This window comes from Metarhizium brunneum, chromosome 1 (genome assembly GCF_013426205.1).
Source record: "Metarhizium brunneum chromosome 1, complete sequence".
In the NCBI taxonomy this organism is placed as follows: Eukaryota; Fungi; Ascomycota; class Sordariomycetes; order Hypocreales; family Clavicipitaceae; genus Metarhizium; species Metarhizium brunneum.
The window spans coordinates 1110321-1136178 of NC_089422.1; the positions used below are offsets into that span (position 1 = coordinate 1110321).

Genomic DNA, 25858 nt, shown 5'->3' on the forward strand with positions numbered 1-25858 from the left:
CACATGGTCTGGTGTAATAGGTCTACCTGCGAGTGGTTATCCATGTGGGAAAATCGAACCATCGGGCTTTTTCTCCATCTTTGGCAGTTGACGTCGGGAACCAGCGGGCACTTGCGTCCAGATCCGCCCAGGCATCCATCAAGTTTTTTCTGGTGTGGGCAAGCGTATCGCCACTTACATGTACGTAGTGTTGAAATATAAATGACTGCGAAACTCACCGCAATTTTAAAGACAAGTCGACTACAGAATAGAAAAATAGCTGTGAACTGTCCTCAGGCTGTAAAGTCGTATTCAGGATATTTGCTTGCGCCGGCAAAGACACCGACCAAACATCCCCTGCCAAAGATGGACGTGGATTGGATAGACATGGATGAGGCCGGCGTCGCTTGGCTGGGAAACATGGGTGAATGCAATAGCTTGCTGGTAAGATGGCCGGGCCCTGTCCATACGTATTTTGCATTTTACTTGAGCACCCATGTTTACGTCTCACACCAGGACGAGTACTCATATCAACCCAACGAGGCATTTGGTTCCACGCCAAACCTGTTCAACACCGGCGATAGTGGTGCCATTCCATGCATAAAAGAACCTGGCTCCGAGTTCGGCCAAGAGATGGACCAATTCATTCGCCTTCCGTACCCTTCCCTGGTATCTGATCTGTCTTTAAATCACTATCAGCGCACATCTATATCGGAGTCCTCTACTTGCTCCAACTCCAACGATACCTCACCTCCTGAAGAGGCACTGCCTCTCAAACCCATACAAGAACCTTGCGGTCAAATCCATCCGACACAATTTTCCAATGACCAGCGGAATAGCTCCACGTCCACAGCTATGGATTCCACCGAGACACATCCCACGAAAGACAGACGCCCAAGAACACGCCGCAAGAGGGCAGCGCGCAACACAAAGGTAGACGACGATGACGGATGTTTCAAAAATAGTCCTGCTGCTGGTGAAAAAAATCACCGGCTGCGGGGCTGTCACAACCAAGTAGAGAAGAACTATCGCAGCAGGTTGAACAACGAGTTTCAGCTGCTGCTGGATGCGCTTGCAGACTGTACAAGTGAGAAGGATATGACGTCGGCGGGCTTCGCAGACCGTGGCACCAAGAACCAGAGCAAAGGGTCGACTTTGCGACTTGCCAGGCGCAGGCTGTTGGCGCTGCATACGGAAAATCGCCTTCTTGGTAGTGAGTTGAGGGCGATAAGACATGCATGGACGGAATGGCAAATGGCATGGAGCGGCAACAACCCCGTCACGCAGGAGTACTGAGGCCCGATGACCAAGTTGTATACAGAAAAGACAGTGAGCTATACTGGATAAATATAGAGGAGCTGTTTACAATATTGCACTGTTGCTAGCGTCACAATCACGGCAATACGCCATTGTGTATCTGCTGTATTTTCGTGATGAGGTCGATGAGAAGAAATATTCATCCATTTGTAGGATACGTACTGCTCTTCTGAAAGCTTTGCACCGACCTCTAAAAAAGACAGATCAAGAAGATTGTAATTTAAACCCTCCATCAATGACTGCCTTGAGCCCGCCATCAAGATTTACCACATTGAATCCTTTCTGGCTGAGGATCCGGTAGGCCAAGTATCCGCGATAACCCACGTAGCAGTACACAAGTACTGGAATTGCCTTATCCAGGGTGTCTACACGATCCCTCAACGTGTCAATGGCCAAGTTGACCGCGTTCGGGAGGTGGCCCGTCGCGAACTCTTCGGCAGACCGAACATCGACAACCTGCCAATCGCTCAGCTTCTTCAAGCTGAGATCCTCGGCGTGTACGATTCGGTAATCCCCGCGCATCAAGTTTGACGCCACAAACCCAACTATATTAACTGGATCTTTGGCCGAGCTGTAGGGCGGCGCGTAGCCAAGTTCCAGATGTTCCAAGTCAAACACGGTCATTCCGGCCTGTATCGCCGTCGCCAACACATCAATACGTTTATCCACGCCTGCTCTGCCCACTGCCTGTACGCCCAAAATCCGCCCCGTGTTCTTCTCAAAAACCGCCTTTATCGTAATGGCATGGGAGCCAGGATAGTAGACGGCATGGCTCGGCGGATGCACCGTCACCCAGAGAGGCTCTCGCCCGGCATCCCGCAGCGCAGAGACCGACAGGCCCGCAAAGCCAACAGTCAGATCAAACACCTTGCAGACAACGGTGCCAATGTTGCCGCGGTAGTGCACCAGCTTGCCGGACATGTCGTCGGCCGCAAGCCGTCCCTGCCGGTTCGCCGGCCCGCCCAGCGCAACTACGCGCGGCTGCTTCAAGACGGCGTGCTCCGTCTCGACCATGTCCCCCACGGCGTATACGTCCTCGTCCGAGGTTTCCATGTGCGAATCGACCTTGACCCCGCGCGGTCCGACTTCCAAACCGGCCTGCTTTGCGAGGCCTGTCCTCGCCCTCATCCCGGCCGCGAGGATGACCAGCTCGGCGGGGATCTCTCTCCCGTTGCTGGCGAGGACCACGTGCGACCGCTCGATTCTCCGCACGCCGTCGTGGAGGAAGACGTCTACCCCGTGGCGCTTGAGCTCGGCGTGGAGAATCTCTGCGATGTCTGCGTCCACGGGAGGCAGGACATGGGGCAGTTGCTCGATAATGGAGACTGCGAAGTTCATGGCTCGCAGGTTTTCGGCGGCTTCGAGGCCGACGAAGCCGCCGCCGATGATGCATACACTGCAGACGTCTCTGTCCAACATGATACCTCTGACTTGTTGGAGATCCTGTGGGGTTCGTAGGGTGACCACATGGCTCTGGGCTTCTCCTTCAATCCGAGGCCGAATTGCCTGAGAGCCTTGAGATAGTATGAGCTTGTCGTAGTCGAACTGGCGAATCTCGGTTCCGCCGACGGTTCGTGTGCTGATTTTCTCGTTTGTGCGGTCAATTTCGGTGACTTCAGTGTTGAGGTAGACGTCAATGTTGAAACGCTCCTTAAAATACTTTGGCGTGTGCAGAATGAGTGCATCGTCGTCCTTGATGACGTTTCCGAGAGCGTACGGTATGCCACAGTTTGCGTAGCTGGCATAAGGGCCTTTTTCGAATACCGTAATCGTTGCGGATTCATCGAGGCGACGCAGCCGGGTGGCTGCTGACATGCCACCGGCGACGCCACCGACTATGATGACTTTTTTTGACATGTCGACGGTTTGAATAGTATTTTGTTTCAGTTGTGCCGCAGGATTGAGAAATGGCTACGATTCATCAGACGGACAGCGGTGGGACAAAACGCAGCATAGATCTATATATACGTATATCAAGCCAAGACTCGCGTCGGAATGGCCAAGTCATGTCATGGTGGTGTGATGCCTGGCGATATACATTCTTGATGCCTCCAAATGGCGTTTCGTCATACGGTTTACATGTAGTGGCGCACGCGAATTCAGGCTCGGTGTGTGAGGTTGCCGCCACAGCTTCATGTCGCACTCTACCGAATCGAGCCATTTTACTCATAAAGAGAGTATCAAACATGAACAACATGAGTGTCGTCTTGATGAGCGTCATGTGTTAGTGGAAGACGCGGTGATAATCTGTCGTGGGTCACCGTGCTGTTACACTGCAGGCCCCAGGGGAAGAGTTACGACAGTTGTCAACCATCTCAAGGCTACATCGTACTGAACCGTAACATGGGCCTGGTGGACTGAGTGATGATTTCCATGACCTCTCAAAGGGGTCTAAGGCTATTCGCAACTGATGTGGCTAAAGTACTCTTTAGTTTCTTGAGAGACTATATCATGTGAGTCATTTGCCATCCCACGATAGGGGTGAGCTGGAGAAGTTGTTGAATATACCACTATTGGCGTATACTTGAATGTACCACGGTACATTAGCGTACTCCGTATACTTGTAATAATAGAACTTTGGGGCGAGACATAAAGAGCCAAGACAGCGTCCAGATTCGGCGAAAGCCCTAATTGGTCGATGCCCCGATTCTTCAACCTATAGCTATTGCGTTTCACACACGAAGCGGACGGTGGCGGCCACGGGTGTGAGGCGGTCCCAGCTGACGACATCTGGAATTACGCTGCCATCGTTCCATGGGCCAGTTGCTCTAGCCTGAGAACTTGAGTTATTATCGCATGGCATCCTCCCTTGTGCATGACTACCTGGCTAGATGTTTCAGTGTCATATCGAGTCTTGTGCACTCTCCCTCCTGATCCGAAGGCTGCTATCATGGAAGCGAGGCCGCATCGCAGCATACACGGTACAATGCAAACAGCGGGTATCGAGACCGAGAGCAACCGTCTGAAGACGAGAACCAAAACAGGGTGTATAACATGGTAAGCCGAGTGAAAACTTTAACTTGTAAACGAATCCCTAGATAATATGGGTGCTGATACCATCGACTAGCAGGTATGTTGACCGCGGCTTCAACTGTAAGCCCTTGACTTGGACAGTCTAACTTGGCCGTTCTCCGTTTCATAGAAAGCGACGCGTCAAATGCGACGAAGGAAAACCAACTTGCTTCAAGTGCATGTCTGCCGGAAAACCATGTGAGGGATATGCCGCCGCCGTTCGATTCGTCCATGACCAGCGCCGTATTCCTCGACAAGAAATACCCAGCCAAACTAGGCACTTTAGAAACAGTTTCACGAGATCCATCTCGTCAGGCGTGGGTAGTACTCACATGGAACGGCAGTTTTTCTGCAGCTATAGGCGGGCGACCGCAGCCGGGGTTTCCATGCACTCTTGCGGCGTGTCGCCATTCTGGACAACGCTTGCCCCCCAGCTTGGCCATTGTGACGAGGCCGTTCAGCATGCTCTCGTAGCGCTCGGTGCGGCATATAACCTATACAAGGTCGGCAAAGGAGCTTCCAGTCATCTGCAAGTGTCCTCGCCTGCGGTCGGGACGCTGGAGCGCTTCACCTGGCGGGAGTACAACCTGGCCATACGGAATCTTCACAGACATCTTGATAAGCCCGAGCCCGCGAGCATTGCCGTTGTGCTCGTCTCCTGCCTGGCCTTCATATCCCTGGAGCTCCTTCGTGGCGATCACTACACGGCGATAGCGCACATGCGCAACGGAATACGCATCCTCATGTCGGCTCTGGACGTGCGCCGTCTTCGCGCCGCTGCGTCAAGACGTCGGGCAAGAGGGTCCTTCTTATCCGACGCCGATCTATGGGATATTGTCACTCAGTTCCGTAACGTTGAGTTTGCTCTGGGGGGCTTCTCTTCCGACATCCCCTTGCTCCTGGGACAACAGCTCCGCGGCGACACGCCCGACGCCCGGCCCATCGCCAGCGTGGCCCAAGGCTACGACGCAAGAACACAATACGTAAACGAAGTCATGGTTCGCTGCTGGGAGCTGCGTGAGCACAGGGGCAGCCAGGTCTTCTGGGCGCAGCCGCATATGCAGCAAGAACTACACACTCTTCGCCAACGGGGCGTGGCGATAATGTCTGCTCTTGAGCTGCTGTGGGCTGGACCGCAGGCACCCCCGTTGGGAACATGGCTGTCATACAGTAGCCAGATGGACTGGCTGCTGGTGAATAGTGCGAGAACCATGATACAGCTTGTGCCGTTCGGCATCGACTCCCACCTCAAGATGGCCCAGGACCCCTGCTTCCAGGATGAACTTTCACGGGGTGTCTCGTTTGCGGCCAAGATGCTCCTGGCACATAACCTAGAGGGGAAGCCGCCGTCGGATTACACTCTTGAAACCGGCCTCATCGCCCTCATGTACTGGTCGTATGTGTACAGCACGAGACTGGGGACAAAGGAAGCGGCCTTGAGGATCCTTCAGGAGTCAACCCAGAGAGAAGGACCATGGGATGCCAGCCTTAGTCTGGGGTTTCTTTCTCGAGACACCAAGCCGCGCCTTCTCATTAGTTTTTGGAGGGAGCCGCAAGCTATTACGCACCCGGCTATCCCTTGGCAATTAAGAGTCGTCGAGCATTGAAAGATGAGGAAGAGTTGGGGAATCGTGTGAGCTTAGATTGCGGACCAACCATGGCTTTCTCAAATAACAAAGCCTCCTGTGGCGAAAGTTCACCACGACCGCAGATTAGAGGATGCTGATTACGACCTTTACTGCCGTATGAAGCGTTGCTGGAACTTGGCATGCCCGTTGGCGAGTGGGTGAATCTCCAGATGTCCTTTGTTCTCTGCTCCGCGGAATCTTCTGCCCCTTTCACAAGATTGCCCAACTTGCCTCTGGCTCTAGAATATACGCTGAAGACTATAGCCTCGGGTAATCAGGGAAGCCAGGACGACGAGAAAGTAGGAGTTGCGATCAAGTGCATTCTCTTTGTCTCTTCCATACTCTACTAGGCAACATGCAACCACCTTGCCCACCCATCTCCTATAGCTTTTCGCCTTGCGAGCCACTCAGATGGCCCTTCTCCTCAAGATACGACTTGATAATCCCCTCGAGAGAGTCCGTCGAGGTCAGCCCAATCGTGTCATTGTCCCACTTGTCATACAGCGTGCCGCCAGCAGCCCATATTCGGCGCAGCGTGGCAATAGTAGCGATCGGGTTCCCTGCCTCCCAGAATTCCGCCTCTGTCCGCTCCAGGGACTCCAACGGGATATATTTTACAGCAAACTTTCTGCCTAGCTGCTTCTCAAATTCGGCCAGGACCTGGCTCGGAGTCACCACGAATGACGAGATTTTCAACGCCTTGCCGTACGATAGTTCGGGGTGACGGAGAGCTGCAACCACGGCTTTACCGGTGCTACAGAGCCATGTGTCAGTGTGCCTTGAAAAAGGGGGCGTGATGCCGACATGGGGATCAAGTGAGAAACATGACAGCGGTCAGCCGCACTCACTCTTGCATGCTTGTAAACGCGATCCTGCCTTGTCCGTCGCCGATAAGAAAGGCCTCGCCCTTCTCAACCTTGAATCCGCCGATTTGATCCGAGCACGTACCGCCATCCACCCACATTTCGAAATACGGACCGACGACAACATAAGTCACCTTCAGGCGCTTCGTGTGCTCCCGGATGTACTTGCGGATGGCCAGCTTCATCTGATGAGGTCGCTCTGTTGGGCTCTTGGAATTGTGCTCGATATCTGTGCCATACTCCGAGGGGAAGAACCACTGAACAGTTCCCGACTCTTCGGCCAGCCTGATGAGTTCTTTTTGCTGGTCAAGCACGGCTCGCCCGACGCAGCTTACAACCGTGTCAATGCCGCGGTATGCAGCGGCGACATCGGCAGCCTTGGTAATGTCGCCAGTTATTACCGATGCACCAGCGTCCTTCCAGCCATTTATAAGAGCTGCCTTGGACGAAACGGTGTTTTCGGACGTCAAGATTGTTACTTTGGCGTTGTTGGGCCTGGCGTGAAGGATGTTCTTGGTGATGAACTGGCCAATGTTGCCCGTGGCCCCAAGTATGAGGATTCTGGATGGTACTGTCGCCATTGTTAAGATGCTTCTTGCAAGTGGTTCACCCTCTCTTTCGCCGCCAATAATTCAGGACGACAGTTTCGACGGCTGAGAGAAGTTGATTGCGGGGATACAGTCTGTAGTGACGTGCTTATGCTGTCTGCCTGTGATTGGCCATGACTTGATCGTCGACGGCCAAGAACCGAGTGGGTATTGTAACACCCATCGTCGGGATGGGAAACGAGCTACAGACAGGGGGCCTAATTTACGGCTTGTGAGTTCAGGTGCCACTTTCGTACCGAGCAAGGATATAGGCCAGTTAAGAATCCTTAAATCTAAAGGTATAAGTACATATATTAAGTATTAATATAATAACTCAAGTACCTGGGGTTTTGAAGTCTATATAAAAATGTATTACACTTATTGCAGCCCTTAAATAAAAAGTCAAGTACTTGTTAGGTATCGCGGAGAAGTGGGACCGCTACCTGACACAGTCAAAGGAATTTGTTGGGCCGCCGGCATGGTTTGGGGAGTCATGGCAAGTCACCACCTCCGCCAAGCACTCCATGACCGTATCCATCATCTCCCCGGATCGAAGGGAGTCGTAGATTCGGCTCACGCAGTCCCCAATCAGGTATCCATCGCTGAACGGAGTGAGTTCCGCGTCAATCTGCTCCCTTGTACGTTTCGCGCTCGCAACGGAAGGGTGGTCTGGCAGTCCGCGATTGAAAGGAATCCCCAACGTGACCCGAACCAGTTCATATATTTTCTTGGAAGCATCGCAAAGATAGGAGGGGGTGTCGCATTTGGTCAACGCAGAGTGACGGATCTCGTCAAACTGACTCTGCATCAGGGCCTCTACACTTGTAACCCAAACAGGAATCATCGAGAATCCCGTCAGCAGCATTCCGGAGGATAAACTAGGCGATTTGGAGAGAAACGACATGAATACAGCCTGTGTTGACACCGCAATGTTACGGAAGCGACTGGTCGAGTCCTCGGCGGTTGTCTTCTTGAACTGATCGATGATATGTCTACACGTCAACAACTTCAACTCAGCAAGGGAGTCATCAGGCAGAACCGCTGCGAAAAAACCCTCTACAAGCGGCGGCAGAACTGACTTCATTCCATCTTCAAATTGTACCTGCATGACCCGCAGATCAAGGGCTTGGCAAAGTGAATAGATGTAGGAAGCAGTCAACATCGAAAATGTGTCAATCGCCGTATGGGTATAGCGAGCCGAAAGGAGAGCCAGAGAGTTAATCGCCTGATTCGCCATTTCGGCGCTTTGCACGTGCGGTGCAACAGACTGGGCTAAAAAGCCCAACTCCGAGGTATAGGCAGCCATGGCAATGTCGATGCCTGTCGACAGCATAAGCTACTCTACATGATCTTTTTGACGCAGGGTAAGGATATTATGGCGTACCTTTAAACGCATACGAGACGCTAGGCTCATCAAATACCAGATTTGGAGGCAGCCCATTGCTCATGCTCGGGTTCATCATCTCGGTACATTGAGAAAAGAGCATCTTCCCCATCATCTGCAACGCAGACCGGGCTTTATCCATGGCCAATGTCACCGTGGAGGCTTGAAAGTTTCCACCGTGAAGCACCCGGGCCGTTTGGACATCTATGACGGGATTGTCCGTGGTTGAGTTTAGTTCTGTGGTGATGTGCTTATCCGCAAGCACTAGATCTTCTAGCAGTGGACCGATCCATTGAGCTGAGGTGCGTATTGGGTAGCGATCCTGATATAGGTCATCCGAGTGCTCCATGCCGGTTACAGAAACCTGCTGTGTAGCAAGGCGAGAACCACGGAGAAAGCCCAAAATATTTCGCGCGGCTTCGATTTGACCAACGTGGGGGCGGACTTTGGCCAGGAAAGGATGGAAGCTTTCTGTGGTTCCGAGGAGAGCCTCTACAGCCATTGCCGTGAGGATCTGTGATAGAACAGTAAATTGGTGAACTTGATGCAAAGCTAAAGTCGCCACTGCAGCAGACACCGCCGTCCCATTCACCAGTCCCAGGGCTTCTTTGGGACCAAAGGTAATAGGGTCAAGCTGGAGCAGTGTCAGTGCTTGAGCGGCATTAACGAGTGTTCTAGAGTCACTCTGTCCCGTCCAAAGAAACAGTTTGGGATTGCCTTCTAAGACTCCTGCAATGTAGGAAAGAGGGCTGAGGTCTCCTGAGGCGGATATGCTGCCTCTTATGGGGACCAGCGGTATATAGTCTTCGTTAAGTAGTCGCTCCAGCATCTGGATGATTTGATATCTCACGGCCGAGTGTCCCCGAACCAGAGCATTGCATCGGACAGCTATTGCGGCTCGGACCCAGGCTTCGGGCATAGATGTAGAACTTGGGCCATGGCTCTGGTGCCCGGACAATACTCCGCACTGCTGCATCTGCATAAGTGCAACCTGGAGAGCAGCCGTGTCTGCAGAGCGAGTATTCGCGCTGCCTCCAAAACCAGTCCCAACGCCTGCATGATGGTTCAGCTAGCGACACGCCGTGGAAAGCGGCAACTTCTTACCGTAAAAGACCTGGCCTTGGTCCAGGAGCTCTTTTAGACAGTCAACACTTTCATTGACCTTGGCAATTGCTACAGGGGAATCATCGACCCTGGCCTTGTGGCCGTAACTAAGGAACACGGCTGTCAGAATAGATGCTGCTCTGGTGGCAAGCTGCAAGACGGTCACCTACCGAGATATGGCGATGACATCTGCAATGGACAACGATTCGCCATCCACAGGGACGGGGCTGCCATGGTCTCTGAGCAGAGACTTGAGCCGTTTCCAGGTGGCGAGTGTCAATCGCGTATGATGATCTACATGCATGGCGAATTGTGAGGCAGGTCTGTATGTATGTGACTCTGGGTTGGAGTAGGCGGTAACTAGAACTCGTTACTCAACAAGTGTCGGCAGAAAGAGTTCTGGCATTAGAGAAGGTGTATATGGACATGGAGGGAGTAGCAAGGCCCGAATTATCTGGGAATGTGGTTCCGGCTTTGCTTGCCTGGCTTCAATGCCATTTAAACTCGTAGGCACATGCACATGTAAAGAAAGAGTCAAGTTGCAGGCGCGTTCGAGCCAAGAAAAGTCTGGTCGGGCCAACATTTGAACAGTGAACTGGCCAAATGCCAAGTATGAAGGGGCTGCCCACGGGCCACAATAGCTCACAATTGAATGGCCAAATATAACGGCACCCGGGTAAATACATGTATTGTCTATTCAGATCATTGATGGCAAAACAGACCGCAGCAGTCGGTGCCACTACAAGGCGAGAGCGTACCGGCATCTACCGTTGACCCCTTCGCGCTTCTGTTGGTGAGTCTGATGCCGACCACAATGTCGGGGGAGACTGCTACCATAGCAGTTGACATTTGGGGACATGACATCTGGAGCTTCTGATAAAATTGGGCGTCTAGTTTGCGTTTTTGCGTAGTGCCATGGACCACGGCAGCCATCAATCGATCCTGGTAGGATCGACGAATCCCCCATCCTCCGGTCTGCCGGGCGAGTGCCATTCAAGGATCAAGGATCAGTGCCGTCACATCCCCAACCTTGTCTTCATCTGACATGATTCCAGCAGGCAGCGTAACAGAGCAACTTCAAGTTCCATCAACAACTCGGTCTCTCGCCCCATTCGCTCCTTCTTCTACTCCATCATCGCTGACGCTCCATTCAGCTCGCGGGACGTCAACCACAACCGTTTTGCCATTGTCCTCAATTCCAGAACCGTTACATTAATGCGGGGTGACGAAACGGTTGGCTGTCCTTGGCTGCCCGCCTGCATCTCATAAAACCCTGGCGCCTCTTGTTGTGATTAATTTGATCGGATGGACGGCCCGCCTATTTTAATCCCATGTCGATGGCCGCTTCTGGAATAAACCTGTCTGATGCGTCATCTCTCCATGCTGCCCGCCCATCTACATCACACCACGAATACAAGAGAGACAATTTTCTGAGACTTGGACAGAGGGCTGCCCATGCGCCTCAGTTGATGGAACATGTCGACGCGACGTGGTAGCGTTTTGTCTGCGCCGAGTTGTTGGAATGCCAACCATCCCAGACATGTCTTTCCCTTTAAGCAATCGGTTGGTTACCATAGCGCTCAGGCTGGGCAGCGCCGTCTCGCCAAGATGGTATTCATGACGCGCAAGGCGTGCTCTGAAGTACATCCCAAGTGTCTTGAGCGCCAAATATCTGATGGAGAAGATTGAATCCTAATCCTACGCTCGCACTTTTGTACAGTGGCAGTGGCCGCAGGAATACATATGTGCTCCTTTGCAGGCAAATGACCGCGATTGCCGCAGTGATGGAGAATTATGCTGATGAATAGCACTTTGGATCACTTCAGCAGGGCTCTCTAGAGATTGTATATTCCCAAGTGACTGAGGCCCCCTGTTGGGCTTGTGAATACCAGCGGTGCTGAGAGTGCTGAGGCAGCTATTTTGCGCAAAGTTTGGTATTAGTCTTTTCGAAACAATAATTAGTAAAGCAATAAAAAAGGAAGAGGGTATGCATATCTCATTTCAAGTAATATCTGCGCATCAAACAGACAGAAAGGAGCCTTCGGCACGGCTGATTGTGAAAATGCCTACCAGATTTGCTCAAAAACCTCGAAGCCGATAGAAACGGGTCGATAGTATATTCCTATCTACGAACCGTAGTCCAAGCATCAGAGCCATCACCACCATCCAAGCCATTGCAGTCGTGTTCATCAACTAGACCTATAGCCTTATCTGAAACCGAAGCTTGGCAAATGATGACTCGATTCACCTGGTGTGCATCCGTCATGATGCGTTTCGCCCACTGCCATTTCGTACGCATAGCCCCGGTAACATCGTCCACACCAGAGGCCGCATCGTCGTCATACGTTGCACTGTCCCCTGATTCACTGAAATGTAATTGCCGTATGAGAACCGCGTCCGCGTACTGTTTCGGATCTTGTGTAAAAATGCCAGGAACGTCCGTGACAAATACGCATCGTCGCACGCCAGGCAGATGCGTCGCTAATTCATGCATGAGAGCATCACCCGACAGGATTGTAGCCCCCCATGCGTGATCCAGGACGGCGTCGCCAAATAACACGGGAACAAACCCCTGCGTCAGCAGATTCGTCACCCGGGTTATCAATCGACGGCTTCCCTCCTGCGTCAAAACTCCTTGATCCGTCTCAACCGTGTCATAGGTGGACACTGATAGAACTGGCAGTCTTCCCCGGTCCTGCAACAGTTGCAGAATATGATGGTGCAGTTGCAATACGCGTTGCCGTGTCAGTGCCATGCCAAACTTGACTTCATCACGCCGTTCCTCTTCTTGTCGCGTATGGCCATCCCGTTTGTCCTCGGTCGCTCCTGTTGGGCTCAACCAACCTGCTTTGACATTGTACTTCTTGGCCGGAGGGTGTCCAAAGCTTCCAGCTCCATGAATCAGAATCAAACGTCTTCCCAATGGTCTCAGTTTATCTTGATAGACTTGAACTACCTTATCCACCAGGCCATGAATGTTTGGGGAAAGGGTGTCGGCGAGGGACTTGTCTGTAATGGCAGCGCCGCCGAGTTTAACTACGACAGTTTCCATTGCAACAGGGCGGAAACCCGTGCCTGTGATAGAATGTGAAAAGCGAGGTGGTAGATAAAAAGTCAAAACGACGAAAGCGAGACGGCAATCAGGAACAGACAAGGGACGCTGAATATGCGTTTTTTGTGTTCTCGCACGTGATTGTTGGTGTAACGGTCTCTATTTCTCAGCATTAACCCCGTTTCTAATCACAAATGGCTTTGAAAACGTGTCTGGCATTTGTTGTGCAAAAGTTTACGAATTCGTTAGTGTAAGCAAACAATTATTTCAACGATAATTATCATGATAAAGAAGACGAAACGCTCTTTCATGACTTAAGCGAGCGACATAAAGTGGATCCATGACAACTCTCGCGAGCCTCGCCGTTGGAATTTCTACTCACTGCCATCCCCTCGATGCATAATAGTTTTTGTCCTGATCAAACAATTTCGTGACGGCAGATGTCCAGAAGCATTTTGAAAAGGCATTGAAGCAGCATGGCAATGGAACCCCAGCATCCAAACGATTCCTATCGTTGGCCCTCCATGGCCTTTAGTGGCCATCTAGAAGATCCGGCAGATTGACGATCAATCTCAATCGTGATTGCACAAATTTGAAAGTCATCCTGTTATGGTCCGAGTGTAATACCAAGAACTCACCAGGCAAATCATCACCCTCTATCAACGTCATCGCACCTTTGCAATATTTCTGTACTTGCAGTCCATCCCGTTCCAAGCTACAAACGACAGTTTCACGGCATATCTTACTGTAACTAGGGTGTGAGGGTGCAATGGCAACAATACAAATCAACCAGGTAAACTGCTGTGCTTCGGAAAAATGTCCAGAATGGACCTCTCATGCTCATTGCCATTTTTTCAAGGGAATGACGAAGGCCTAGGCCTCGACTTTTGGCAAAGTCGTTAAACCATCAATACGCTTCCGCTGATCGCCCGAGTCCATGTCACGACAACGCTCATTATCGTCTTCCGACTGTCCTGTGAAACCAAACACGGCCTCACCGGTGCAATTCATCTCGTTCCTCACGAACTTTGCGTCCTGGTTGTACCAAGCTTCGCGTTCTGCACAGAACACCCACCCGTACTCCGTATACTGACACACAATCTCCTCAACCGCGGCCCGAGCAACATGTTCTTCGGACTACCAGACGACCTAGTACAGGCTATGCAGAAAATTCGGGTCCATTGGGTAAAACCTCCGATATGCGAAGTCAAGCACAACCCTCCCGCCATGTTGTGTCAGCTTCGTCCAGAGAAAACCAGCAGCCGGTCGGCGTCTCCTGGCCATTCATCGGGCGCTCTCATGCGCCACGCGCTGGCTCAGCTACCACCAGATCAATGAACGAGACACTTTGGGAAAGCTGAAGAGTCAGGAATGTGACAAGCCACTTCGGGCGGAGTCAGCTTACAGCATGCGGTGTAGACGATTGGCAGGAAGACGTGCTGACAATTGTTCATCACAATCAATTTCTGCCATGGCTGGAGTCAACCTCGGTGTCGTTTGCCTCTGTGCAACAGCCAATTTACTACTTTTGGTGTTTTGTGGCTGGTCCGGTACGCATTGGGCTGACTTACACTTCACGGCTGAACCGAACCCCGGGTCCAGGTTGCGAGCACCTCAAGAAACGATATATTGACGATATCCCATCTCACAATTTCCATCATGTCGAGCAGCATTGTAAAAGCATTACTATATAATTACTTCAACAGAAACATCCGTCTCATAGCATCATGAGCGCCGAATGCCACGCATGCACGTCGGTGGCATTCTCCGGCAACATCAAGAAGCGGCTCATTGTGTGCTGCGACGGCACCTTCAATGGCGTCGATAAAGGAACCGACGACTACTCTAGTAATGTCGCTCGTTTGTGCCGTGTGATTTCCAACATCGGCATTTCCAAGACTGGTGAAAAGATACCACAGGTGGTATACTACCAGTCCGGTGTTGGTACAGGCTCCTTGACATATGTCGACAAAGCTCGCCAAGGTACGTCAAGACAGTCTCCATGTCAGTACATCGTCTAATCGCGCTGCAGGTGCCTTTGGCGGGAGTCTCGCAGAAAACGTCTGCGGGGCGTACAACTACCTCTCAAACAACTGGGGGCCAGGAGACGAAATATTCATCTTTGGCTTCTCCCGGGGCGCTTACACGGCCCGCTCTCTGGCCGGTATCATCTGCCAAGTAGGCCTCCTCACGCCGCTGCTCATGGACAACTTCTTTGAGATATACAGCGCGTACAAAAATAGAGGAAATCAGGCCTTCGACGAGACGACGTGGGCAAATCAGCCTCTCGTCCCAGGCGAGCTCGGCACCGTTCCTCCGCGAGACGGTGTGCCGCCTCCCTCCTACGGCACTCGCCTCCAACACCTCCGCAAAGTTGCCCATTTGCATGTCAATATCAAGGTAGTCGGAGTATGGGACACAGTTGGTAGTGTCGGCGGGCCGAACTGGTTTGGCCAGGCCGGAGAGGACACCACGTTTCATTCCACAAAGCTCAGTCCAAGTAAGCACGACTCACGCTCATCCTGCTCGTGTTAAATTCAGTAAAGAGGGGCAAAATATGCTAATCCCGTCCGTTTCAGAGATTGAGAATGCCTTCCACGCACTCGCACTAGACGAAAGCCGTGGAAATTTCCCCCCTACCTTGTGGCATATTGACTCGACGTGTATGCAAGAAGACGGTAAAACACCCAAGGTGAACCTCAAGCAGTGTTGGTTCCCGGGCTATCACTCCGATGTAGGGGGTCACAGCCAAGGTTCAGTCGACACAAACAGCGTCGACGAAATCGCCTTCTCCTGGATGTGCGACCAGCTCTTTGGGCTCCTGCAACTTAGCAGCACCGCTTTGCAGAAGTACATTCTCTTGAGGATAGGCGATTCTGGAATTGACACGAAAAACAAGAATATTCGTAACTTGTCTGCCGAATGGAAGGCCATTGCATGGAGCAACGGTGAGCTCGAAAACACAAACTCCTTCACGAGCTTGTGGTGGCTGCCGTCGCTAGTGTCCACGGCCAAGCCCGCCTATCATCGAATCCCGGGCGAGACAAAGGCGTATGAAAAAATCGGCAGCGAGAAGAAGAGTATTCCGTGGAGGCAGTTTAACGAGGAAGTCCACCCCAGTGTGATCCATCGAGTCAAGAACAGAAAAGGCTACATGCCGGGCCCGTTTTCAAGGGGTTGGAAGTACGTGGAATCAACAAATGGTGCTCGCGCATATTGGGTCAAGGGATCTGGTGAAGACGCCATTGTTTTGAATGAGTACCTTATCCCGAAGCTCGGGGAATTTGACAAATCCGTGGGTAATGACCACTGGCAGAGTAGCTTGGAGCGTACATTTGCTCCCAAAGATGTTGTTGACAAGCAGGACGCTGTACAGCGATAGTTCCTTTTGTATGTTGACCGCGACAGTTATTCTACTTTGGAATGAATTTGGTACCTAGCATTCACATGCTTTCTTGAATGAACATGTACGCATGTTTTTACAGATGCATACATGGTTATCTCCGGGTGTGCACTAGAAGATGAGAGATAATACTATCCTGAGTGATAAGTTTGTGTCGAAACAAACCGCTACCTCTTCCCGTGACGTCAGATCGACAATGAAGAACGTCCAAATTAGAGAAACAAACATCTCGTGCCCTAGAAGTGACACAAAAGCCCAACCTTTAGCGCAAGGAACAGCATTCAATGTGAAAGGAGGCACCGCTGTGTTGCGCCTTATGGGAACGGGTATGATGATCTTGGTACGGTTTCACAGAGAAAAGTGTACGGTCGTTACAAGAAAAGTCACTAGATATCACATTATCATAATCTATAAACAAAAGCGCTAGCACCATGGTCCCTCAATGCTCACATCCATCAACACATGAATTATTGTTGAACGCCACCCACGCTATGCAGAAATACCGATCTATCTCGTCAAATAAAAAGGATCTGACAGGAGATAGAGGCCTTTTGAAGCATTATCAATTCTCGTGTGTCTCCATCACAAACACCAACAGTGCGTTCCACACCTAACATGCTTCACGTAAGATCCACCGCTCTCTCAACACCGTCATATCGAGCCCTCAATCTCTTAGGCGACGAACTTTGACTTGATCGCAACGGCTGGACAAAGTACGGTGACGACTCAAGTTGCGTAGACTTTTGTCTGGTGATCACCTGTGGTGAAATAAGGACAACGTCTTCCACATCGACTAGTTCAATAGATGCTAGGTTCTGTCTTTTTGGCGTGGTCATTGTGCTTTGAGCTTCGACTTCGGATGAGCTGGGCAGTCTGTGTGACAGATAACCGTCAAGCTTTTGCTGAGATGAGCCTGTGGGTTTCGTAGCCGGTTCTTTCGGTTTGGCCTTGTCGGCATTTTTGGCTGCTGGTTTTCGACTTGGCGAAGATGGCGCTGAGTAGAACACATCGTCTGGGCTGGTACTGCTAGTGCCAGGGTTGCCGTTGGGAGGATTGACTAGCTTCACCTGATTGTCATCACCAGGAAGCTGCTTCTTCGGCGGCGACCTAGTCGCATCAGGTTCGGCTTTACCTGAGCCATCTCCCACTAGTAATCGTGGAACATGCGCCAAGACGGCTGTGGCATCTGACTGCTTCCGTAGTAATTTTTCCCTTACGGTAGTTGGGGGGAAAGCAAGCTGATTTGCCACTCGGGTGGTGGCAGCTACTTTCTTCTTCTTCTTAGCAGACAGCAGTCGTTTTTCGGCCCTTTCCCTTTCTAGCCACTCGTGTTGCTCCTTTTGCAGTTTGAACAAGAGATCACGCACTCGATTTCGCAAAAGAGACGGGCGAATATCCCAATTTACCGGCTCCTTCTGGAACAGCTTGCGGACAGTCTCGGCAGGGTCTTTCAAAAACTCTTCCATGTAACCAAGGATGAAGACACCGCAGTCGCAAAAGTTGTCCTGTTCCGGAATCTTTTTAGCAGTCATTCCGGTGGGAACCATGGCCAAATCAATCCCTTTCTTGTCCTTTACTTCTGCTATGAGGTATTCTTTCAAGACTCGACAAGTGGCTGCATGTGGATTCCCCAAAGAGTCTAGTGTGACTATTCTTGGTAACCTGGGATCAACATGCGATGCCGCTGCCAGCCTATTATTTGATGTTGCAATTTTCGGGGCTGGTGACGATTCTTGCAACGTCCTTGAAGAGGTGGGAGGCTCCAGATCAACCGGCTCTTTGGAGATTGGCGTGCTGGCATCGTCACTATGTATGGAGACATCTGGCATGTCTCGCGCAACCAATCCTATCCCCGGAGGTGTTGCCTCCTCTTTCGCCGGGGTTGCATCATCCTTGGGCATGCCACTGACAGCATTGGGTGTGTTGCAGATTATTGCCAGATACCAGTGGGCATTTTCATTGACGGGGACCACAATGTAGTCGTACGAAAGCAGATCGAATTTTGCTGTCCAGGCCCTCACGCCGTCATAGTTAACCTTGCCTTTGGTTGATCTCAGCTTCTCGAAGAAAAACGTGCTAAAAATATACACCTTGCTCAACAGTTCGGGCCGCTCGCTCTCCAGCTTGAACTGAAGATATCGCACGTAGAAGTTTATCAAATTATCGTTTAGAAATTCACCTTCATCAAGCCTCAGGATATCGCCATCGTCAACAGTTGCCCTATTTTTGCCAGTAGGAGGGAAAATAAGGGATTTGTGCCAACTTGCCCTCCACAATGGATTCCGATCAGTCCACCGGTCAGGCCTCGGATCTCGCGTAATATGGACAGGTGAAGACCTTCGGGTTCGACGGGTGGTAGGGGCCAGTGAAACAGTGACATCGTCATCTTTAGCATCGCCCGTGGCCTGGATTTGTTCGGCCGATACAGAGTTCTCCAATTTGTCAATTATTCTCTCCCGCCGTGGTCCGCGAGTTGGTTCCTTCTGGGCTTCTGTCTGCCCGTGGACTTTCGTCGTTGCATGTGGTGGACTGATTTCCAACCTAGAGGTAGTGCTGTTCGGGGTCTGTCTGGTATTCTGGGTGGTATACGTTGAGGCTGAATCAAAAGCCTTTTGCCATCTACGTCGGAGAGTCTCACTGGGTAATATTGACGTCAGCAAACAAGTTAGTTTTCAACAAGGTGGCGAAAACTCACGAGGTGCATGTGGACGTTTTAACATGACAAGCTGCTTGTACCAGGCTAAATACGTCTCGGTGATCGGTAAATTCCAGCCACAAGTTTGCCTCAAAATCGGTACCCCGCGGCCGTAGTATACGAACATAATGGCTGCTGCTCATAGCATGTTCTATGGTGGTGATGCTCTCCAACGGGACCCTCATCCATTGCAACGGCGGACTCTCCTCTGCTGGAAATTTTGGTACGAGTGTTGCGGAGTTACCATCTTGCTGAAGGATCAATTGCCCACGTTGGTCGTCGTCCGCATTGTAGATATGCTTCCCCGACACTGCTCTCCTCACATTTAGGTCGGGAATGCTAGAGTGGGTAGTCGTAGAAGTCATAATGTGCGCGTGCGCGGGCTTCGTGAATTGTGTACTTGGGATATCACCCCGTGAAAATAACCGTCTTTTTGGACTGGGCAAGGCGGAGAAGTTTGTTCGTTTTTTAGACACATGAGAAGGGTCTCTGTAGAGTTCGTCTTCGGAGTCGATGGATTCTCCCCGTGCAAACTTTGGACGCTTGATATGCGGGCTTGAAGGGTCGGCATGGTTCGACGGTCGCGACCGCTTGTTCGCCTGGGGCATGGTGGGCATGAAGGTTGGAACTGAGGCTCAAGGCATCTTCTTGGGAGGCAGCAGCTAAATACATACGGCATCTTTGTCTATACCGTCATATGCCCAGCTGCCGGCAGCTGCGACCCAGGTGTCAAAGACGGTGTCAAAAGAGTCGAGTTCAAGGCGAGTTGAAAACAACGACAGCGGCAAATGTGGGGCTACACAATCGTGGGTACCTGGCTGGGCGCTCGGTAAGGGTAGAGACACGCAGGACACATGCAAGCGACAACATTGAACATTGAAAGCTGCACATGTGTATACCATGCAGCCAAGGTACCCGTGATAGCCCACCTGAATCGCATTGCTGCAGAGGACAAAGCAGACTGCTGTGCGCATGAGGCCATGAGGAATACAATGAGGCAGAATGAGGCAGGGAGGCGTTGATTGACAGCTTACTACGGAGTGCTGGTCTAATAATACATACCAAGTACCTAAAGTACCTAGGTCTAAGTAGGTACCTAGTAGGTTGCCCAGTAGAACCTGCAAATGATTGGAATGCAGAGGCACAAAGACATCTGGAAATGCCAACAAGCCACACGGCGGGAGAAGAACGCGGGGCAGACAGACCGAATCCAGTACATTAACTTAGAGACAAAGGGACAGGGGTCAACCAGTCAGTCCGCCTTCCCAGAAGTACTACAGAGTAGTACGTAGTTACTTTGAGTTCCAAGGGTCTTGTTCATGGTGGTATTCGGGCTTTTGCCAATGTTGTGTGTTCCACTTTTCTTTTCTCCATCGCGATTTCGAGAGACGCCACACTACCTACCCCTTCACCTTTCTACCCCTTTGCGAGTTGATCTGTTCATCACTTGACCTGTTGAGCTAGACTTGTCCGTTCGTTACATGTCAATTATCGCTAATTTCCATTGTACGTGCTTTATTCGATATCAAAACTAGCAAAACGATGGCCGCGCAGACAGGTATTGAGGCCGCATTGGCCAAGATCATGGACGTCGTTCAGAAGCAGGTGAGTTCTCATTTTGGACACGTCACTCAGGGGTTCTCGATGAAAAGGGATAATTGTACACAACGGCGCATGCGCCGCATATCACCAAGTTCACAACAGTTTGATGGATTTGACCAAGTCATTAATCATGTCCGCCGCGTAGAATGAGGAAATGTCCGAACTGCGCCAGGAGTGCGCCCAGCTGCGCCATTCTAACACCGAGATTAGCCAGCTCCTAAGAGAGACTGTCATGGTAGGTTGATACTGAGCATTTGGGTCGGGATAGATATTCATTGTCTTCCTGCAATTCTTGGGGTAATAATACTGACGCGCATCAGCAGGGTCGTCGTGATAGCACTGGTCTCGCCGTCTTCACCCCTGGTGGCGATGGCTCACTGCGGTCATTCAGTCCTCACCCTCTGCCCAAGCTCTCTCCGGCCATGAGATACATCCCACCGCCTTCGCCCAGCCCGCAGCTAACTGTACCCGCAATGGACCGTGAAATCCCTGGCTTCTACGTCATCATTCCTGCTGGTGGTGCCGGTACTCGTCTTTGGCCCCTATCCCGTGAAAATCACCCCAAGTTCCTCTTGGATATTGACCTTTCCGGGCGCAGCTTGCTCCAGTCGACATGGCACCGTCTTGTTCCTCTTGCCGGATCATCCCGCATGACTGTTGTGGCCGGACCATGCCACTCCGAGTCCATTCAAACCCAGCTCCCTCAGCTCGAGTCCGACAACCTCTTCACTGAGCCTGGTCCCAAAGACTCCATGGCTGCCATTGGCCTTGCTGCCGCCATTCTCCTGCACCGTGATGAAGATGCTGTCATTGGATCCTTTGCCGCCGATCATATGATTGCCGGTGAGGATGCCTTCCTCAACTCCGTCACTGAGGCTGTCAAGGTCGCCAAGGAGGGCTTCCTTGTTACTATCGGCATCGCTCCGTCGCATCCCGCCACTGGTTTCGGCTACGTCAAGCTGGGAGACAAGTTGGATGTTCCTAACGCTCCCTCCGCCCGCTTGGTCAGCGCATTCAAGGAAAAACCCGATGCTTATACTGCCGCCAAATATCTGTCATCCGGTAACTACCGCTGGAATGCGGGTATGTTCGTCACCAAGGCTTCTACTCTGATGGACCTAGTGAAGGAGTATGAGCCCGAATTGCACAGTGACTTGACCAGAATTGCAAAGGCTTGGGAAGACAAGACGCAGCGAGAGACTATCCTCAACGAGGTGTGGCCTACGTTGGAGAAGGTGGCCATCGACAATGCCATTGCTGAGCCCGCTGCCGCTGAAGGCAGAGTTGCCGTGATTCCCGCTACGTTTGGTGAGATGAGTCCATATGTCTCACTACACAGAAGTCATGCTAACATGTTCTAGGTTGGGACGATGTCGGTGACTTTTCTTCCCTCGCCGAAATGCTTCCCGCTGAGGCCAACTCCCCGAGGATTCTTGGCGACCGTAACTTGGGTACGCTGCCATGTCTTATCGTCCTTTGCAATTTCACGCACTAACTCAGTTATAGTTGTTGCCCAACAAGCTCCCGGTGGCATCGTCGTTCCTGGCTCTGGCCGTCTTGTCGCCTGTCTCGGTGTCGACGACCTCGTCATCGTCGACGTGCCAGACGCGCTCATGGTCACTACTCGTGCCCGTGCGCAGGAAGTCAAGTCGCTTGTTGCCAGCTGCCGTAAGGCTGGTTTCAAGAATCTCATGTAAGATAGGCGTGTGCTAGACAAAAAAAAGTGCGTACGTGCCTAGCTAGAATTTTTTGTCCTTAGTTTTAGTAAGTGTAGGACGGGCATAATGGTGGAAAACTCTTATTGGCTGTAATATATTGATTGTAATAGGAAAGGGCGGGACGGTGGATTTCTACGGAGAATATGTAGCGTTAAGCAAAAATCCTGCTCTCTAGTTTTTCTGTCTTTTGCGCGTGGTGAATCTGTTTGTGAGTGGCTTGTCTTGCAAAACTTGTGGAAGCGACCAAATGGCCGAGGCGCTTACCGCCGAGTAGAAACCCCTCAACACCTCGTTTCCACTTCATCTACATGTCTGCATCTACATACCCAGATGCTCAATTATGTAAGTACGACCAACTCTCAGCGACCCCGTCATCGACAATCAATTACGCGGACAAGACAGCCCTAGTTACTCGATCCCCTCTTCATTCATACACTTGGCGGCACCTTCCATCATGCCGTCCAAAGACGACCTCCTCGCAAAGCTCACCAACATCCTCCAAAAGCATATATCAGAGACCTCCACGCCTGGGCTCTCCGCCGCCATTCTCACGCATAGCACCTGTCACACCCTCACCGCCGGCCACGCCAATCTCCAGCCGCCACAGCCCATCGAGCCCTCTCACCTATTCGGCATCGGCTCCATCACCAAAGTATTCACTGCGACCGTCATCCTACAACTCATCGAGGAGGGCAAGCTGAGCCTGTCCGACACTGTCTCTCAACACCTTCCCCCAGAAACCTACGCCAATATAGACGACGCTGCAAACGCAAGTATTTCCCAATTATTACGCCACCAAGCAGGAATTGACAGCTGGGAAGACGACCCTGAATGGATCGCGCATGGCCGCGGCAGGTACCTTGTTCCGGCACACGTATGGTCCAAAACGGAGCCATTGGGATATATCCGGAGGCCAAAGAAAACAGCGCCCAGGAGCGGCGAGTGGTATTACTCCAATACGAATTACACCCTTTTGGGTCTCGTCATTGAGAAAATCACAGCCAATACGGCGGAAAGCGAGATACGAGCGCGAATTCTAGAGCCGCTGGCCTTGAGGAACACTTACCTCGAAGGGTTTGAGGCCGCAAGGGGACATGTGCCAAGTCGATACCACTGGGTGACGGATACGTTTCGTTCGACGGCAGGAATATGCCCCTCTTTCCCGCTCGTCAGGGATGACTTGCTCGACGCCACGACGTCCAATCTATCAGTCGAGTGGACGGCGGGCGGAATGCTCAGCTCCGCCTCGGATCTCGTAAAGTTTGGGCAGGCCCTTCGTGACGGGAAGCTACTGAAACCAGAGTCTTTGGACACTATGAAGCAGTGGATAGGTGCTGCTACGCCGGGCAGTGAGATGGGCCACGGGTTATTCAGGATGAAGTTTACAGGGTCGGGCGGGAGCAGCTATTGGAATGGGCACTTTGGGGGCGTGTTGGGCTTTACGGGTGGTTTGTGGTGGGCGGAGGACGGTGACGTCGTGGTGGGAGTGTTTTCGAATGTTGGGACGATGCATGCTGGGAGTGTGGCAGGCAGTGGTGCGCATGTTATCGTGGGCACAGAGTTTCTGGGGACGGCGAGGGAGTTGGCGGATTGTGACTGTGGTGATTGATTGTATGATGGAGATGATGGCTTCGCGGGAATGGCGCGAGCGTGTCCCATTTTATGTGCCTCGAAACGGCGAAAGAGGCTGGTGAAATATAACTTGGAGGCTGGCTGGCGTTGTGGTGGTGCTAGATTAGCTTGTTTTGCATGGACATGTCAACGTCTGCCACATGGTGAATAAGGAGGTCCCGACACGAAGGAAATATCGCACCGAGCCACTGCCAATTACCTACATCCTCAGGAGTAACAACAGCGTTATCCTCATTTCAGACTGCATAACGATCAGGGAGACTAGGCAATACGGCAGGAGAATTTGGTGTATCATCTACCCAGGCTGCACTAGTGAAACGCCTTAACTTTGGCTGTACTTGGAGTATTTTGGCATGAAAAGGAACCAGCATCTACCTAGGTAGCTAGATGAGAAGTTTATAAGTTGAAATTGAAGGAATCCTGGTCGTGATTGTATGTATCGTGTTTTGCAGCAACGGGTTTCAAGTGGGACCCGTCAACTTCGATGCCAAGATGTGTCGCATCAATCGCTTGACCTCAGTGCTCCATTGACAAGCTCCCCACAACGTGTCCTCCCGCAACCTCACGCCAAACCATCGTCAAGCTCGCCCGCAGCTTGCATCCAACATCCAAACCGCCAAACTCACCCGCCGCGCCGCATCTCGCGCGGCCCATCTCCTCCAAAATGCATTCGTCCTTCACCCGCATCCAAAATGTCTTCGGCTTCTTCACAACAGTCGCCTGCGTGCTAGCCGGCTTCATTGCTGCAACCGACCTCCTCGCCGCCCGCAACCCCAGCGGCACTCTCATCCCGACCAACATCCAAGTGTAAACTTCCGCCCCCTTCTCTTCCCACCTCCTCGCCGAGCTCTAACAAGCCACTATCCTCAGAGTCAAAGGCCGCCCCCACTACTATAGCAGCAAAAAGGAAGAATACGCCATCATCAAGTTCTCCCTCGACGCAGACCTCTCGAGCCTCTTCACATGGAACACAAAGCAGCTCTTCGTCTACGTCACCGCCGATTGGCCCTCCGCCGAGGGCCAGAACGCTACAAACTCAGCCGTCATCTGGGATAGCATCATCACGAACCCCAGCGCCGACCACCTGCAGAACATTGGGCCCATTGCCATGAAGAAGCTCAAGCGCAGTGCGGAAGGCAAGACGATTGATCCCAGCCGGTGCGTTCTCTTTTTCACCCCTCCCTTCCCATACCTGACAATGGTCTTGGGTGAGGAAGAAATAAAGGTTGCAAAATAGAAAAAGCTAACAGTTTTTACAGTGGCCTTCTTAAACTCAACAACCAGCGACCAAAGTACCAAATCACGCATCCCTCGGGCAAGATTGCCAGCGTCAACGATGTGACCCTTAAGCTGCATTATAATGTCCAGCCATGGGTTGGCCTGCTTACGTGGAACATGGACAAGGTTATCGGGTGGTGGTTCCCAATGGAGAAGGGCGTGAGCGAAAAGTTTGAGTTTCCGGCGGTAAAGACCAAGGATGCGAAGAAGAAGGCCAAGAAAGCCTAGTCGAATCACGGGATTAGAATGGAGCAATGGAGTATAATTGGTTATATATGGGGCGTGTGTGTACTCTTAGCGCGAGGTGGTACTAGATGCTCTGTTTCTTGAGCTGTTACAACATTTGTTATCGCACGGTGCCACTGCGGTTGCGTTGCTTGATGACGACAAGTGCATACCGCGGTATGTATGGCTACTGCAGCACCAGCCTAGACATGTCAAACGTGACCAAACAGTTTCACCACTAGGGGACTTGGATACTTTTCATCTCATATATTACGTAGTAATCGTAAACACACATGGCCAGCTATCTAGACATGATTCTATCCCAGTACGCACAATAAACCCATGTCGGTAGTTTCCCACCTACCTGTCAATGGTCCAA

At 51.6% G+C, this 25858-nt stretch overlaps 11 protein-coding genes across 11 annotated transcripts; 6 read left to right on the forward strand and 5 right to left on the reverse strand.

The window, feature by feature from the left end:
* Positions 1-345: 345 nt before the first annotated feature.
* Positions 346-1275, forward strand: G6M90_00g003380 (uncharacterized protein; the record flags this gene model as incomplete). Its single annotated transcript, XM_066129551.1, has 2 exons — positions 346-423; positions 496-1275. The coding sequence occupies 2 exons, from the start codon at positions 346-348 to the stop codon at positions 1273-1275; spliced, it is 858 nt and encodes a 285-aa protein (XP_065985640.1).
* Positions 1276-1500: 225 nt separating this feature from the next.
* On the reverse strand, positions 1501-3153 carry CDR (Coenzyme A disulfide reductase; the record flags this gene model as incomplete). Its single annotated transcript, XM_014686509.1, has 1 exon — positions 1501-3153. The coding sequence occupies one exon, from the start codon at positions 3151-3153 to the stop codon at positions 1501-1503; it is 1653 nt and encodes a 550-aa protein (XP_014541995.1).
* Positions 3154-4694: 1541 nt separating this feature from the next.
* Positions 4695-5915, forward strand: G6M90_00g003400 (uncharacterized protein; the record flags this gene model as incomplete). Its single annotated transcript, XM_014686510.1, has 1 exon — positions 4695-5915. One exon carries the CDS (start codon positions 4695-4697, stop codon positions 5913-5915), a length of 1221 nt encoding a protein of 406 aa, XP_014541996.1.
* Positions 5916-6317: 402 nt separating this feature from the next.
* On the reverse strand, positions 6318-7380 carry PCBER (Phenylcoumaran benzylic ether reductase PT1; the record flags this gene model as incomplete). The annotated part of the gene is made up of 2 exons (XM_014686511.1): positions 6318-6690; positions 6785-7380. 2 exons carry the CDS (start codon positions 7378-7380, stop codon positions 6318-6320), a joined length of 969 nt encoding a protein of 322 aa, XP_014541997.1.
* Positions 7381-7825: 445 nt separating this feature from the next.
* cctP_0 (Phenylalanine aminomutase L-beta-phenylalanine forming) lies at positions 7826-10178 on the reverse strand (the record flags this gene model as incomplete). Its single annotated transcript, XM_014686512.1, has 4 exons — positions 7826-8706; positions 8771-9823; positions 9875-9981; positions 10045-10178. The coding sequence occupies 4 exons, from the start codon at positions 10176-10178 to the stop codon at positions 7826-7828; spliced, it is 2175 nt and encodes a 724-aa protein (XP_014541998.1).
* Positions 10179-11996: 1818 nt separating this feature from the next.
* Positions 11997-12926, reverse strand: MTH_47 (Isopentenyl phosphate kinase; the record flags this gene model as incomplete). Its single annotated transcript, XM_014686513.1, has 1 exon — positions 11997-12926. One exon carries the CDS (start codon positions 12924-12926, stop codon positions 11997-11999), a length of 930 nt encoding a protein of 309 aa, XP_014541999.1.
* Positions 12927-14653: 1727 nt separating this feature from the next.
* Positions 14654-16308, forward strand: G6M90_00g003440 (uncharacterized protein; the record flags this gene model as incomplete). The annotated part of the gene is made up of 3 exons (XM_014686514.1): positions 14654-14909; positions 14959-15426; positions 15506-16308. 3 exons carry the CDS (start codon positions 14654-14656, stop codon positions 16306-16308), a joined length of 1527 nt encoding a protein of 508 aa, XP_014542000.1.
* A 641-nt stretch (positions 16309-16949) lies between these two features.
* Senp7 (Sentrin-specific protease 7) lies at positions 16950-19632 on the reverse strand (the record flags this gene model as incomplete). The annotated part of the gene is made up of 2 exons (XM_014686515.1): positions 16950-18966; positions 19025-19632. The coding sequence occupies 2 exons, from the start codon at positions 19630-19632 to the stop codon at positions 16950-16952; spliced, it is 2625 nt and encodes an 874-aa protein (XP_014542001.1).
* A 934-nt stretch (positions 19633-20566) lies between these two features.
* On the forward strand, positions 20567-22323 carry xanB_0 (Xanthan biosynthesis protein XanB; the record flags this gene model as incomplete). The annotated part of the gene is made up of 5 exons (XM_066129552.1): positions 20567-20629; positions 20772-20861; positions 20950-21934; positions 21988-22077; positions 22133-22323. 5 exons carry the CDS (start codon positions 20567-20569, stop codon positions 22321-22323), a joined length of 1419 nt encoding a protein of 472 aa, XP_065985825.1.
* Positions 22324-22798: 475 nt separating this feature from the next.
* DAC_0 (D-alanyl-D-alanine carboxypeptidase) lies at positions 22799-23953 on the forward strand (the record flags this gene model as incomplete). The annotated part of the gene is made up of 1 exon (XM_014686517.1): positions 22799-23953. One exon carries the CDS (start codon positions 22799-22801, stop codon positions 23951-23953), a length of 1155 nt encoding a protein of 384 aa, XP_014542003.1.
* Positions 23954-24640: 687 nt separating this feature from the next.
* On the forward strand, positions 24641-25482 carry SPC3 (Signal peptidase complex subunit SPC3; the record flags this gene model as incomplete). Its single annotated transcript, XM_014686518.1, has 3 exons — positions 24641-24783; positions 24847-25134; positions 25236-25482. The coding sequence occupies 3 exons, from the start codon at positions 24641-24643 to the stop codon at positions 25480-25482; spliced, it is 678 nt and encodes a 225-aa protein (XP_014542004.1).
* Positions 25483-25858: the final 376 nt, after the last annotated feature.